Source organism: Sinocyclocheilus rhinocerous, unplaced genomic scaffold (assembly GCF_001515625.1).
Source record: "Sinocyclocheilus rhinocerous isolate Xijiao unplaced genomic scaffold, SAMN03320098_v1.1 scaffold259, whole genome shotgun sequence".
In the NCBI taxonomy this organism is placed as follows: domain Eukaryota; kingdom Metazoa; phylum Chordata; class Actinopteri; order Cypriniformes; family Cyprinidae; genus Sinocyclocheilus; species Sinocyclocheilus rhinocerous.
Window position 1 is genome coordinate 499,024 of NW_015635083.1, and position 16,493 is coordinate 515,516.

General features: G+C 35.4%; 1 protein-coding gene across 2 annotated transcripts in view; it reads left to right on the top strand.

Annotated features, from left to right (window-relative positions):
- Positions 1-11,911, top strand: part of LOC107746650 (CUE domain-containing protein 1-like) — a 23,420-nt gene extending 11,509 nt beyond the window's left edge. For both annotated transcript variants that reach the window (XM_016560950.1, XM_016560949.1), the window contains 10 exons: positions 4,001-4,629; positions 6,083-6,210; positions 6,639-6,765; positions 8,401-8,620; positions 8,947-9,015; positions 9,910-9,999; positions 10,111-10,204; positions 10,527-10,585; positions 11,331-11,400; positions 11,605-11,911. In XM_016560950.1, the coding sequence (XP_016416436.1) occupies positions 4,333-4,629; positions 6,083-6,210; positions 6,639-6,765; positions 8,401-8,620; positions 8,947-9,015; positions 9,910-9,999; positions 10,111-10,204; positions 10,527-10,585; positions 11,331-11,400; position 11,605 (1,155 nt within the window). In that variant the 5' untranslated portion in view covers positions 4,001-4,332 and the 3' untranslated portion in view covers positions 11,606-11,911. The remainder of the gene's footprint in view (positions 1-4,000; positions 4,630-6,082; positions 6,211-6,638; positions 6,766-8,400; positions 8,621-8,946; positions 9,016-9,909; positions 10,000-10,110; positions 10,205-10,526; positions 10,586-11,330; positions 11,401-11,604) is intronic.
- Positions 11,912-16,493: the final 4,582 nt, after the last annotated feature.

The window sequence follows — 16,493 nt, forward strand, 5'->3', positions numbered from 1 at the left end:
AAAAATTGTCTTTGATCTTTCAAGCTGTTTCATGGCACTCAGCGGGTGTTGCATGCATCAGTCTAAAAGCACTTGATTAAAATGTGCCCATCCATTAAAAAAAGTGTCTCACTCGGCTCCGGGGGGTGAACAAATGCCTTCTGTAGCGAATCGATGTGTTTTTGTAAGAAAAATATCCATATTTAAAACGTAATCACTTTAATGTAGCTTGCGCTCACTGTTGTACACTGGAAGCAGTTTCGGGGGAATGACGTATGAGGTCGGCGTTGTGCATGCGCCGCTCAGAAGTGACGCACGCGGAAGCGCACATTTCTAAGAATTTTCTTAGAATTTTGTTACTAGGAGCAACTCTTGGCACTAAGATTTTTCATGAATACGGGACCAGGTGTTAACATCCCTGCATTCATTGTGAACAAGATAGTTTACTAGATTATCTTTTACACTGCTGAGTTGTTGACATTCATATTACATTATAGAATATAGTCTTTGCACTAAACGTGCTACAATTTTCTGGGACTTCTAAAGGCTTTGTTATGGAGCATCCTGTTCCCTATTTCCTGTCTCCAGGGATCCCTGATGGGAGTTGAAATTATACAGAAAGAATTCCATACTGAAATACTCCACCAGTATACTATACTAGCAGAGCTCATTAACATTTAAAGGAAAATGCTACAAAACTGCTTGCTCTGAGAAGAGCTGGTTTTGACGGGGTAAAAAAATTTGTTTTTTTACACTACCATTGAGAAATTTTAACCAAACTATGTTACAGACTTTCCATTAAGACCCTAAAGAATCATATCAACTTGTGGAAAATGGGCATCCTATGACCCCTTTAAGACTTCTCTCTATTCCTTAGTAAAAGTTTGTCTCAGCAGCTTTGTGAATAGGTTTTAAGAGAAAACTCTTAGCTAAAAACTTTTACTGCTATTTAGGAGAACTCTTAGTTGTAAGATAAAATGTTTTTGTGAATACGGGCCCTGATTTCCGTTTTATTTATATTTTAAAATGTAATTTATTCCTGTAATGCAATGCTGAATATGCAGCCAGTCTTCAGTGTCACATGATCCTTCAGAAATCATTCTAATATGCTGATTTGGTGCTCAAGAATTGTTTTTTTTTTTTTTTCAGAATTCTTTGATTAATAAAAAGTTCAAAAGAACAGCATTTATTTAAAATAGAATTTTTGTAGCAATGTCTTAACTGTCACTTTTGATTAATTGAATGCATCCTTACTAAATGAAAGTACTAATTTCTTTTTTTTTTTAAACTTAAAATGTATTTATTTATGTAAATAGTATGATGTCATCATCACTGTTGGTTACATTTTAAATGCTGTTGGTAAACATTTTAAAAATGAAAGTCAAAAGGAGATTTTCAGACTTTACTCTTAAATTTCTTTTATAAAGTTTATATAATTTATAACCAAAAAAAGTATGTTCAGCGGTTCAGGCAGATTTTATTTTCAGAAGTTTAATTTTAAGGAAACACCGAATTAGCATGTTTTAAGGAATATTAACACAGCTTTGCCTTGAAAGCACTATAATAAACTCTTAAACTTATCCTAGACCAAGGATTTTCCAGAAATCACAGTTCTCCTCGGCTTAGTTTTCTGAGTTGCCATTACTCCCAGCCAAATAGGTCATACTCTTAGAAAACCACTCTTGTTTCAGTGACCTTTCTTGTTGTGCGTCGTCAAGGCATCGCAGCGTCTAAGCCGAATGACTAAGTAGATGCAAAATAGGCACTTGGTTCAGTAGGGAACTAAAACAATACCTTTTCACTCCGAACACAATCCTCAAGCCACTGAAATTGGCCACGAGAGGAATTTTTCCTTGAGCATTAAACAGTGCTCCCCTCTCTCTTGCCGGCATCTCTGCAGGCGTGCATACGCTTTCATATCAGTGCACGGCGAAGCATCCTGTTTACATCACAAAATGTCTCCATGCCAACGAGAGGCTGGTGAGGGGTGCTGGCTCCTGGCAGTGCCATGTGGGCCTGGCTCGGGCTCGGCTATGTGCATTGTTTCACCGAAGCAGGGATTTCTCTGCCCTGTACTGAGAGGAGAGAGAAAGGGAGGGTGGAAATGGGGCAAGTAAGGAGGCAGGCATATGAGAACATCACAGCAAAGTTGCAGCCGTGCTCTGCAGACTCGCACATTTTTAGCATTCCTGTTTCACATCATAACCCAAAGCAGATATATGGAAAACTTTAGAGCACTAGATGTGGAGAGGACTGAGGCCTGAGGGTGGTCAGGATTTGCATTATGTAGCCAAAAAAAAAAAAGGTAAATAAAATGAATTTTAAATTAAGATTTGCTATTTGTCAATAATAGATTTTACTATATATAATGTGTGTGTGTGTGTGTGTGTGTGTATGTATATGTATATGTATGTATGCATATACACATATACACACCCTTACAATGTATGTAAAACAAGTCACAAAAGTAACATAAAATTGCATAAATACAAAAAAAAAAACAATTTTATATCTATCTATCTATCTATCTCTGTATGTAAAATAAGAAATTGTCACTGCAGTAAGTTGTAAAGTCCATTTACATACACCGTATCTTAAAATGTTATAAAGCACTGTTTTTGCAAAATGTTGGTTGAAATGAGAGCTTATTCTGTTAAATAAAATTCCTTGTGGTCAAAGACATCCTACAGCCATTTTCTTCCATCTAACCATCTAATTTATTGAGTAGAGATCATTCTAGTAGTTGCGGTTCCTCCTTGATTTCAGCCACTATATCGTCTCACTCTGCAGTTTCATAGACGCTATGAAACTAGTGCTAATCCAGCCTGGATTTACTGTGTTTTGGGGTGAGCTCAGCATGACTTTTTCTTAAGCTCATGTGTCTGTGCAAGCTATCTCTTACTGGCATGATGATAATTTAGCTAATCTTTCCTTTCTGCAGTTCCTCCAAGCTAGTGCTGTTACTGAAGCTAAACTGATGTTGTGTGATAACATATGCCCTATGGGGCCAGTGTGGAAGAGTTTGGGCCAGATGATGGAACGGTCACATGACCCACTGGACCAGGGTTGCATTCTAACTGAATACTACATTTTTTGATCATGTGTATTTTTATACCTTGCAGTTGTAAATGTTTGTTAAATATGTATATCAGCAAATAAGGTCACAGTATGTTGCTGGCTAACAGAGATAAGGGTTTTGTTGAAACTGCAAGAATATTGTAGTATACACTGTTATTCAAAAAGGTAGGGTTAGTATTTTTTTAAGAAATGAAACTTTAATTTAGAATAAATGCGGATCCTTTGATCTTTCAAAAGAAAACAAATCCAGAAAGGAAAAGGTCTCACTGTTTCCACAAATGTTAGGCAGCACAACTGTTTTCAACATTGATAATAATTAGAATAATGTTTCTTCAGCACCATATCAGAATATTAGAATGATTTTGAAGTATCATGTCATGTGTGACAATAAAACGTGGAGTAATGGCTGGTGAAAATTCAGCTTTGCATTTATATAAAATAAAGCATTTGCAGTTTTATAAAATAAAATAAAATAATTTTGTGGTTGAGCAAGTACAAATCTTACCTATTAGCCCAACACAACAATTCTCCTTAATGTTGAATTTAGTGTGATGATGCTTTTATATATGTAGTATTTGGATACTTTTTCTGTCATCCAGCTCCTGGATTTCTCACCCATGTATTTATTTCCCAACCTAGAATTCGACTCCACTCACTAGCTTTGTTTTTTGGGGTTTTTTTTGCTTCCTCCTCTTTCGTCTGCTTTATTTCTGCCTATGTCATTATATCTGTGGATGTCATTATATCCGTCTCTTAGGGAAAAATGACTTTGTAGCAATGTGTGTGGACTAAATACAGGCTGGTTAGTCTTCAGAACGAGCTAATAAGAAGCACTGCTTCAGAATATTAAACAGTTGATGTTTGGCAGTCAAATATTTTTATAATGAACTGTACCGTTTCAAACCCTGTCCTTTTAACAGCTTGTCTGTGTATTTGTTTTCAGTTTGAGCAGAGCTAATGGGGAGATCGCACAGTCGGACACAAAGCTAGAGCGCTCAAGACCAGACCGTCTACTTCCCTCGTGTTGGCGACTCCGTACTGTCGTGTTGGATGCAGCTTAACAAGCAGAAGAAGAGAAAGAAAGGATTTCTCTGGCTCCAGTGGACTACTAGATTGTATTCGGAATGATGAAAAAGTGAACTTGAATAGGTCCAGAAACCAAAGAAACACGTGAGACGGACAGATACATTTTGTGGGAGACTTCAGGCGGAAGTAGGCGCTAGCGTTTCCTGCGTGGTGCCGTTGGTCGGGTAAGAAAACCGGTCTCCCTGTAGGATGACCAGCCTTTTCCGACGCAGCAACAGTAATGGAGGGTCTCGGGGTGGCGGGGGCTCGTCTACAGGTGAGCTCAACAACTCCAGGGCCAATCAGCAAGTTCGACGGCTGGAGTTCAACCAGGCCATGGAGGACTTTAAAACCATGTTCCCTAGCATGGACTATGAGGTGATCGAGTGCGTACTGCGCTCCAATAATGGGGCTGTGGATGCCACCATCGACCAACTCCTGCAGATGAGCATTGACGGACAAGGCTCAGATGACAGTTCAGATTCGGATGACAGCATCCCACCAGAGGTCAGTGTCTTTTAAAGCATCTATTGTAACCCATATTGCCTATATTATCACATTTTTTCAGTGGAAGACAAAAAGTGACATTTTAATATATATATATATATATATATATATTTAAAAAAAAGTGGTCCATACGGCTTAAGCTCTATATTACTGTTTATTTTATAAGTCTCCTGAAGTCATACAATAATTTTTGCATCAGAAACAGACTGAAATTGAGGCTAAGTTTTATTGCACTCTCTTGGGGTGTGATAATCAATAGGTTTCTTACCCACAGTCCTCTTACACCTGACTGCTCCGATAAGAAACTGTGTCAGTATTAGTCCCCGAGATGGATCTGAGGCACATTACAGTCTGTCTGTGTCTCTGTAACCGTCTGCTTCATGGCCCAGTGGAGATGCTCTGCCATTAGACTTCGATGCGATCCTAAGTGAGGCATAAACTGCAGTGCATTTTGTTTATATGTACTGCCGTGATTCTCTGCTTTTAAGGACATTCCCCACTGGTGTATTTTTTTCTCTTGCATTATTTATAATCTCGTGTTTAGATGGGGATGTGTTGAAACAGTATGTACTCTACTGCATATGCTGTTGGTATGAAAATCACTGCAAATATTGACCTAAGGTACAATAAAAATAATTGATAACTGATACCAGTCTAATATATAGCCTACATTTAATGACAGTGATTTAATTTTTAATTGAATTTTCTGTTTAACTGAATATTTAATTTAATTCAAATATTAACCAGTTAATTAAAACAGTGGTTTTTAATTAAAGACATTACATTGTCATTGTTATATTTTTCATTTTAATATAAATTTGAATATCTTAAAACAATATGTACACATGCTTTACTGCATATGCAGTTTGTATGAAAATCAAAACAAATATTAACCAATTTAAAAAAAACAATAAAAAATGTACAATTATTATTTTATTTACAACTAAACAATCAAATTACAAGAATGGCTTTCAAGTAAAGACTTTTTTTTTTCTTTTTGTTGATTTCATTTATAAGTTTTATTTTAATATCAGCTTGGATGTGTTGGCTGTGCTGTTTATGCCATTTATATGAAAATCACATCAATCATTGATCTGAGATACAAAAATAAAGAAAAAAAATCCATACAATTATGGATACAGAAGATCCATAATTATAATTTAGATTTGTCATGATACCAGAATTTCACTAGCTAATGCTTATAGCATATATCTGAATTATGAACAAATTAAATTAAAGCAATGTCTCGTAGCTTTCAAGCAAAGATTAGTCTAGTTTTATGTAATTATCAACTTACCACGAAACCATTATTTTTGACATCCTTCTGCCATTAATGGTTTTAGTAGCTGGCCACTACTAAATAAATGAATGGATCTGTGCAGTGTAATTTGGTATTTATTTCCGCGATAAAAGTTTCAAGTTGCTGCTTATTGCATTTGTTCTCTTTTATCAGATTCTTGAGCGGACCCTCGAGCCAGATAGCTCAGATGAAGAGCCGCCCCCTGTCTACTCACCACCAACATATGACATGCACATATATGATAGGAAATACCCAGATGCTCCTCCTGTTCCTCCACCCAGGTTATAAATAGCTCTTTGATGTTCTCTACTTATCATTCTTTCCGATTTCCACAAAAAAGGAGTTTGAGAGCTGTTTTAAACGAATTACTGAAACATCAGTCTTGGAAGCATGTAATGGGGTCATCATGGGTCTCAGGCCCCTTGTTCATTTTAATTACAGTTCTCTAAATGAACACCCCCTGGTGTTCATTAACCAAACTGCAGTTCTTGTTGATCCTTGTGTGTGTGGTTTAATAAACCATATGCATGTGATTCCATTTATCCACGGTTCGTAATACCCATGAATTCACAAACATTAAAAAGGTTATACACATCTGTAATTGAATTTATGTGTCGTCTGAAATCTGATCTGTAATTAAATTATAATTCTGATGTGAGTGTTGTCATTGAAACAAGTGTCAGTGACACTGGCCTCTGTTATCTTTCAGATTTGAGGCCCAACCTCCCCCTGGACACAGACAAGTGCAAGGTTACAAAAACTGGAACCCACCATTACTTGGCAATCTGCCTGACGACTTCCTGCGAATCCTGCCCCAACAGTTGGACAGTATACAGGTGAGCATTTATCATGTGATGCAATAATACTTCAAATAAGTAAGATTGCACTTTTTCTTTTATTTATTTATTTGTTTGTTTTAGATATTAAGTAATTCTTTTGAGAAATTTTTTTGAAATTAAGACTTTTATTCAGCAAGGATGTATTAAATTGATCAAAAGTGACCACATTTATAGTGTTACAGAATATTTCTATTTCAAATATGTTCTGTTATTTTGAACTGTCAATCCTGAAAAAAAAGTCACGGTTTCTAAAAAAAAAATTATAATAATTTAGCAGCAACTTTTTTCAACATTATTACTGTTTTTACTGTATTTTGATCGAAGAAATTAAGCCTTGGCGAGCATAAGAGACTTCTTTCAAAAATGTTTAAAAAAAATCTTACTGATCCCAACCTTTTTAAGTGGTGTATCTCATAGACTTGTCTAGAGTGTCACATTGCCTGTACCACCTTTACACTTAAGGGTTAAAAAGGGTCTGTATTCTCAGTTATCTATCTCAAACTCTGAGACCACGTGGCCTCTGGACTTGATGTCAAAAACTTGAATTGCTTGAATTTTGGCCTTGATTTTGCTCTAGCTCTTTTTTTCTTTATCAGTGATATTAAAGATCCATTAATAGTTCAGTGAGTTCCAGGAGTTTGATCATTAAAACATGCTAATGCAATACAGAAGTGCAGCTGGCAGGCCAGTGTACAGTTGTCTTTAAGCTCTTAAGCTAAGCTTTGTTTAAGCTTTCAGAAAGCCAGATCATGCTTTCTGAATGACTAAATGAACTATAATGGCATCCTTGTTCTATTATACAATCACAACTATCCTGCATATGATGATCATTCATACATAAGGCATTGTATCGGTATTTTAAGGCAACATGACATTTATCATGTTATTAAGGTTCTCACTTCAACAGTGAGGTTTTTTTAGTAGAACCAATCTTTTCTCAACATGTATAGATCATATTTCATCTCAAACTTAAATGGAAATAGAAAAATAATAAAAACAAAGCCTGTTTTAAGCATATTTCCATCCCACTAACATAATGTGAACAGTTCTCTTCTACATTACCATAATGGGGAAAAAAGATGAAATTAGTATAGTATACTATAGATAGTATTCCATAGTATATAGTATTTTATAGTATTCATTAAACAAAATGATATAAAATGACTTTTATGGTAGTAATAAAACCGAGAATCAGAAATATAGTAATGCAGATTTTGTTGGAAAACACTTAATTTATGATGATAATTGAAACAAAAAAAATCAGAAGAGTTCAAAAATAGGCTTCATCTACTATATGCAAAATCATTTTTATTTGGATTTGGAGTTGAAATATTCTTGAAATATTCATTCAGATATTTATATAAAAATAATTTAAATGTATATATTAAAATATTTTGTGTATGATTGGATGAAACTGTTAGTTGGAGAACTGGGGGAAAAAAAAAAAAAAACTAAATTAACCTCATTGCAGCAGACAGTTTTCTTTAATGATTTACTGTTCATATTTGAGATGCTGACTATAGGGAACTGTGTCTGGTTTTTAAAGTTTACTTTAAAAACTAGCTTTTGGGTTTTTCATGAGAATAATTCTAATTTTTATAATATATCCCTCTACCTTTCAATATTCTGCAGGGCTCTCAGAGTAGCATCTCCAAGCCCTCTTCCTCCTCCTCATCAGTACCCCAGAAGGTCCCCACTGTGGCGGCCGCCACAGGAACAGGCGGCACTTCAGAGCAGGAACGCAAACTGAAGCAATATTTAGAGGATGAGCGTATTGCACTCTTCCTGCAGAATGAGGAGTTCATGAAGGAGCTGCAAAGGAACCGAGAGTTCCTCATTGCACTGGAAAGAGGTAGGAAGACACTCCCCCACACGTTAAACGGGACAATGAGCAGTTTCTGGCATACTCCACTTCCCCTCCTTTCACAGTTCCACCTACACAAATCCTGAAGAGTCAATTCTTATGCTAATTTACTGTGAACATTGACGCTGACTGTTGCGGTTTCTCTCCAGGGCCATTCATTAACAGTGTCGGTTTCTCACAGCGAGATTTTGTTATGATTTGTCATACACATTTTGTGCTTTTACACTTGAATGCTTCTCGTTGGACGATCTCATATCCTCGTTGAATGTTGAGGCCTTGTTTTCCTTCCATAACACCTGCCTTCTGTGTTGTAGATCGATTGAAATACGAGTCAAAGAAATCCAAATCCAGTCATTCATCAGCTAGCATGGAGAACTCCACAGGTAGAGTTGTGTCAGTGCATGTTTGTGTGTATGTGAGCATGTACGTCACTCTCTTGTCTGTGTGCATATGCATAATGTTCTCTTTTCAAAACTGCCAAGCCTCACTATTTAACCCTGTAAAGCCTGACATATAATGTTTTTTGTTAAGTATAATATTTGTTACATCAGGCTTTTATGGCTTATATAGTATGACATAGGAGAATATAGAGCTCATACTGAAGGGGAATAAAACATCAGTTTTCTGAGCAAAAATATAAAACTTGGTGCAAATGCTGATATTTGTATAGTCAGAAAGTCCTGAAAATTTCATATTCATGAGATCAATGAGATCTTAATAACATTATAGCAGACAACTTACATAAAATGCAAATAAATATCAGTCATCACTATATATTTTCTAATAATATAGTAAGATGATATTTAAATGCTTAGTATTATGATCAGAAGTAGTTTTGTAATGCAATGCAATGCAATACAGTGGTGTTTGACAAAACCCTGTTGTATCACATTTTAACATGATTTTTAAAAAGGATCAATGGATAATCAAACCTAAGTAAGTGTCATTTTAAAATGCTAACAATATAAAAGTTATTCATACATTTACTTCACAGCAAAAAGACATGCGTACCAGGACCTGAAGGGAAACTTCCGGGCCTTTTACCTTTTACTTGCCAAAAAAGTGTAATATCAATCAGGCATATAGTACATTGTGTGCAACAGGTTTTTCATCAGTTTTGATCATGTTGATAATTCAGAGGCCTGTGATACAGTAGGCTTTCTAATGGTAGAAAGTTTTGATATACCTGTTTAAAATATAAAATTAACATGTAACCCATTTTGCAACTTTTCGTACTGTAGACATCAAGATGCTTTACTTTTTTCCCCGAAACACAGGTGACCACTATGCTTCCGGATCTGTAGAGGCATGTACAGCAGTCTCCGATGACGCTCTGTTTAGAGACAAGCTAAAGCACATGGGGAAATGTAAGGGTCTTGCCTAAAACAGCCCAGTTCACTGGAAGATAATTGCATATTCGGGAGTTTACTTACGGATTTTACAGGACATTAACATTTCTGTTGCATTCTCATCTGCAGCAACCAGGAAGAAGCTGTTTGAAATTGCCAGAGGGTTCTCAGAGAAGACGAAGCGGAGGAAGTCTAAAAGAAGAACGCTGCTACGGCATCATTCGTATCTTTCAAAACGTGTCAGATAAACATTAGCCTAATTCAGTACAGTATAAGTAACAAGTAATCTGAATATTTTTAGGGCAAGTATGAAATAAAAATTAAGACACAGATGAGGAAGCTAAAGGAATGTGAAATATTTAGAGATGTAGGTTTAGTTGCGATGCTGTGTTTTTACTGTTAAACTCAGTGGCTCCCCTGTTTTGTGTTCAGAAGGCTGTGAATTCCCTAGCAAATGTTATTTATGATGCTTGGCACAGTAACTTCGATTCAGTTCAGTTGAGTAAATTTAGTGTCGAATGTTTACTTTGACTGCACTTTCTCAGATTGGGCACAGCCACCTCCACTGCCAACCTCCTAGACGATGTGGAAGGAAACCCATGTGGTAAGACTTTTTCAAATTTTCCAAGCCATTTTTTCTTTACATCTCTGGGTAATTGAACGTATATTTGCTTGGGTAGAGTTCATTGCTGAGAATGCTGAAATATTCATATTTTCAGCGGTAAACTCTACTAACGTAATCAATTAATATTTTATTTTGTTCTCTATTCTTTTTCTATTCTGTGTAGTTGCTTTCGTATTATTTATTATTAAAAAATCAATACATAAACCTTGCTAAGCGTACTGCTTTAGACTAACCGCGGCTTGTCACAGCACTTACATATTATCGCTTTTTTTTTTTAATTGCTTCTGTTGTCCTCATTTGTAAGTTGATTTGGATAAAAGCATCTGCTAAATGTTTAAATGCAAATGTAAGTATATACAAACACACACAATCATCCTTTCAAAGGGTCAGACTCAGTAATATAACTTTTATTAATCAAGTATGTTTTAAATGGATCAAAAGTGACACTTGTTGCAAAAAAATCTATTTCAGATAAACGCTGTTCTTTTCTATTATATTCCTCAAACTTTTTTCAAAAACACTGACCCCAGGTATATATATATTTATTTATTTATTTTATTTTTTATTTATTTATTTCATTTTTATTTGTTTTATTTTTTTATTATAGTATTTATTTAGCAGCCTTTAATAATTGAATAAGGCCATATTATGAATTCAGTTAATTGTGCAGCTCTACTTTGGAGTAAATACCTGTTTAATTTTGGATGTCGGTGTGTCTTTCTAGATGAAGAAAGTCAGCTTAGACGATTGGCTGCACAGGAAGAGGAGGAGCCACATAAGGAACCACTATCATGGTGAGTGTCTCATGCAGTGAGATAAACCACTTTCCTGTTGTATCCTTTTGTATTTTCTAAACCCATTAGAGGGGCTTTTAAAATAATAATAATAGTTATATAAAAATGAAAATATAGTGGTGTCATCACAGTCTGTAAAAAGGGTCCATAGTCCTATAACTGACATGATATCTAGTAACAAACCCCTTGCTAATTTAATTCCAGATCCCTCTGTGCTCTTGGGAAATTAGGGTTTCCATGGTGACCTCAGAATGACCCATGGGTGATAGCTCCTTATCTCAGTGGCTCCAGTGCTTAGCTCAGTGCCAGGCAGTCGCAGACTCCAGAGGACCAGCAGAGGCAGAACTGCGTGATCATTTTGTAGCAGCCTTTTGCGAGCCTAAGATCATTGTTACCTACATTTGATTACTATTAGAATTATTGTATTGTAACTTGTTTGTTAATATTTGGTTTCATATGTAAAACTCAACAGCTATAGTACTGATTACCAACTATGTATTTTTCTTTTTTTATCCTAAACCATCTGAAATGAAATTCCCTTGTTTTTTTTTTATATATATATATATAATTTACCTGAGGAATTTAATTTCCTCACAAATATTTGATTTGTTTATTACTGTCCACAGTTAACGGTCAGTCATTTCAGCATATTGGTATATATAACACTTTTATTTTTAATAGACTTTCGGAGTCTAATCTGCACATTAATCATCAACGGCATTTCCTCAAAGAATGTACCCAGATCGTCACGTCCATTACTTCCTCATAAATCTTTCTTTATCATTGCTATTAAGGAAAAATAACACCATTATTCGGGCCATTTAGTCTGTTGTGATTTTAGGGTGCTGAATAGTCCGTTTCCATATAACTTTTTCATAGTTAAATTAAAACCACTAGTTCATTCAGATGAGATGTCCCTCTTTAAGACTAAGGCAATGCACACCTTCTATGTAATACATCTTCAAATTTCGATTTCAGTCTTTTTTTTTTTTTTTACACAAAAGAAAGGCAAACTACTGATCCACCGAAGAGTTTGCCTTCTCCTCATGTTTGCACTGCCATACCTGTTTTATAAAATATTTAAATACTTTTTTTCAACTGTTTCTTGGTAAAAGTGATTTGATTGATTGATTGATTGAGCCTGTATAGTTGTCATCTAAACGTGTTTGTTTTTTCAGAACGAGCATAGAACAATTTGAATGATGCTGTCCTTGAACCAACCAAAACGCTTCTGTGTGCTTTGCTCTTTTTTTGTTTGTTTTTTTCTTGCAAATCACACTGAATGATTTACCCTATCGCTGTGCTTCCAGTAGGTCACGTGACTGGTTAGAGGTCTAATTGTGATCCACCAATAAGAATGTGCCATTATGTTCCTTTTAGTGGTGTGCATCCCAGTATTGATTCAGTGTAAAGTGGCCAGTTGGAGAACACTGTGTGACATTGATGTTTGTTTGTGTTTTATGTACATCAGATTGTCCAACAGTTAAATCTGTCTGTTTGAAACCATCTTGTCTCAGTATTATATGCAGGATTCCACCATGTTACTGATACACTTTGTGCTCCTGAAATGTACCAATGTGGCTGTAAGAGCTTGCTTGTTTTATTTAAGGGGCTTTGTTATGTATATGAAGTCATGTTCATGTCACATCAATATGTGATTGATTTTTGCCATTATTACAAATTATATAGGTATTCTTAGGCATCATGAATGACATGTATACCACATAATCATGTTCTTTAAATTGTAATCGCTGTTATGAAATATGTGCTCATGCCATGCATATTTGCATGATTACTTTTTTCCAAATCTTCATGGATGGCACAAAAAAACTATTTTGTAATCTGATTTGAAAATGATGTGAATTGAAAGAACAAAGGTTTTGTAAGAGGCAAACCTTGTTGAGAGAAATAACGCATACAGCGTTGTCATCTGTGATTCACAGGCACGACTGTGTGAGGTTTTCCCTTCCATCCAGCTTGTTAACATGTTATCCTCTCAGGGAACTTGCTCTCATTTCACTTTCTGCTAAAAGCACAACTCAAACTGAAAACTTGTTAGCGCAGAGGCTTCTTTAATAGGCAAGGTAGCACCGTCTGTTTACCCGGCGTGAGGTTGATATGAAGAATTCAAGGACCGTGTGACTGATCTGCTTCAGTATGTAGCCAAGTTACTTTTCTTGATGTCCTTGTGTTTACCTGAAATCTCTTCAAGATCCATTTTTCCGTCTTCGGTTTTTGTATGGGACAGATAGAGCCGAAATCACTGGCAGAGTGTTGTGTGTGAGCCACGTGACTTTGAGTGGCTCTTAACAATTAGTGGAATGTACTATTTATACTGTATTAGAAGAAAGCAACTGTACATGCAAATTGGCAATTTTTTATATGAAATATTCGTTTTAGCCATTATTTCTGTCCCCGTAGTTTCTTCTGAAAAATATGATTCTCAAACAAATTAAGTTGACTCTTTGTCTACTTGTCCAAAATCTATGTGATTTTCCACATCACATCATTCATTTAAGACTATTTCAAGTTCTGGACTTTTCGTACAATCCAGGTGTTTATTAGTTATTGGAATAAATAATACAATTGTTGTACTCTGTCTGACCATGTTGTTTTTTACCCCCCAATAAAGTCAACAGAAGTTAGTTATAGATGGCTTATGTACCAATAATTATAATAACTGAGGACCAGATCTACATATTAGAATATTTTCTTAAGGATCATTGCTGCTGAAAATTTAGCCTTGCCATCACAGGAATAAACTGCATTTTAAAATATATTAAAACAATCATATTATAATTTTTAATAATCTTAAGGGGATCATATTTGTGGTTTATTGGCTATAAAAAGTTTGAAAACCACTGTTATATATAAATGTAACCACTAGATGGCAGCACAAGTCTTTATAATGGATGTCTTTTTCCTTATTGATGCTTTTTTGGGGGGGTTTACATTTGTATATTAAATGATTTACCTTTTTTATTACAGTTGAATGACCTTCCCTTCACCAACTATCTGTGAACTGGTATTCCTGGAATTACTAGGAAACCGGGCACAAAGCTACAACTCCACGGTCACAGCGCTTATCAGCCGAAGACAAAATAAAACGATTTCACTATCAAGCATCAAGTGAGCCACCGTGGCAAAAATACAAAGCTAACAAAACCTTCTTGTATCTAACACACTTATCTGTATGACACACTAAGTTAACCCTAAAAAGTTTTTCCCCTTAACACGTAATGATCTGGCAATAAATAAACATGCATTTCTCTTGACCCAGAAACATTATTTCAAAACTCTTTTTCAATCATCATTTTGCATTCTAACTTTCTAGGGGGGGGGGGTCAAATAGCTGAAACCACATTTAAAGATAAACAAGGTGAACAGACAGAGACATTCATCATGTTTTATCAGAACTGTGCTAACAGAATGTTCTGGCACATGTATGTCATATCATTGATAGAAATGAAACCATAGCATCTACTAGCAGAAGAAAAAAAATATGTTAACATGTACTATTTTATAAAAGCAATAGGCCACTCAAGGCTGTGCTGCTTGTGAATATAGTCTCTTTCTATTGTGTGTCATGCCAACTTTTAACTATATGGCTTTGAGAGTCGTATTGCAAAATCAAAAACTAACTAATCAAAATCAATCTTACCCTCCTCCCACAGCAATAAATTCAGCACACAAATTGTCTAACATTTATTTCACCCCCTCCAAGTAAATATTTCACACATCACTTCACCATGACACTCAGATTATGCTTCCCCAAGAATATCAATAATTCTTCCGAACGATTCCTACAGTTTTACTGTGTGCTTTGGGGACTTTTTTCTGCTTTTTGCAGCAGGTTTTACAGGAACCACCTGCTTTTGGCTCCATCTATTCTGCCATATTTTACTTGAAAATACATATTTTCAAGTTCTGATTATGAAAAAAAATCATTTAACTATTTTGACTTTATGGATTGCACAAATGTAAGTTTATGTATTTTCTTTGAGGCCATATACAGTTTAGTCTTATCAGACCACTTTTTATTTCAAAATGTTTCAGGTTGTCAAATGTCTTCTAGCAAACCACAGGAATGGGGCTGGACTTGGCTCTGCTCAGGTATAGCTAGTTTCAGCCCACTCTTCTAAAGAGGTCTAAGCTATGAAATGCCAAAGAGACTAATATCTGGCCAAGTACTTTGTAAAACTCACTTGTCTCTTGGTAGCTTTTCTGACAGATGACCTTCTTGCTTGGTTGCTCAGTGAAGTAGAACAGCTTGAGCTGTTTGAATATTTTTTTTACCCGTTTTGTTTGAAAGGTTCATCACAGTTATAGAAAAGTATTCTCACTTTCTCCAGGTTTACCTCTTTTCATGGCCAGCATGGTCATGTCAGTATGAATGAACAATTTAGCATTTTTATGATATAATAAAATAATATACATGTATTATACATAATACATGTATGTATTATAATAAAAACAGCCCTATTTATGTGCAACCCTGTCAATAAAAATTAACAGATATATTTTGTTTATGTATTCTTCAAATAATTAAATGCCTACCAAGTTAAACAATTGGTAGCCTAAATTAATCAGTGATTAATATTCGGATTTTATAGGTCTAGTTCTGAATAAGAATACAATTATTAAAATAAACTTGAATACATCTACATTTTCATCGTAACTTTACAGAGAATTTTCAACAGGAGTTTCTGAACTACAAATCTTTGATATTTAAACATTGCAACTAAACTTTCTTTGTTCTCGAAAACTGCAATGGAACATATCACGACATGAATCATTAATAGGCACAAGAGACCAAAAATAAAACGAAATAAATTTTACATTAAATTCCTGACACCTTTCAAGCAATTTCATCACTGAATTCGATATTTTGTTGCTTTTAGAGATAAAGATTTAAACTGCAGCACTGGATTAGCGCTTCATCGTCACACTCCTTATCAGCACGTATTCCACGAATCCATTCCATTCATATTCTCGAGCGAACAGCCAATCAGAGGCCACGCATAAACGGATTTCCGCGAATCAGAAATCGGTGCTCCTCCATCGCCCCGGCAACTGTTATGACGTCGCTAGAG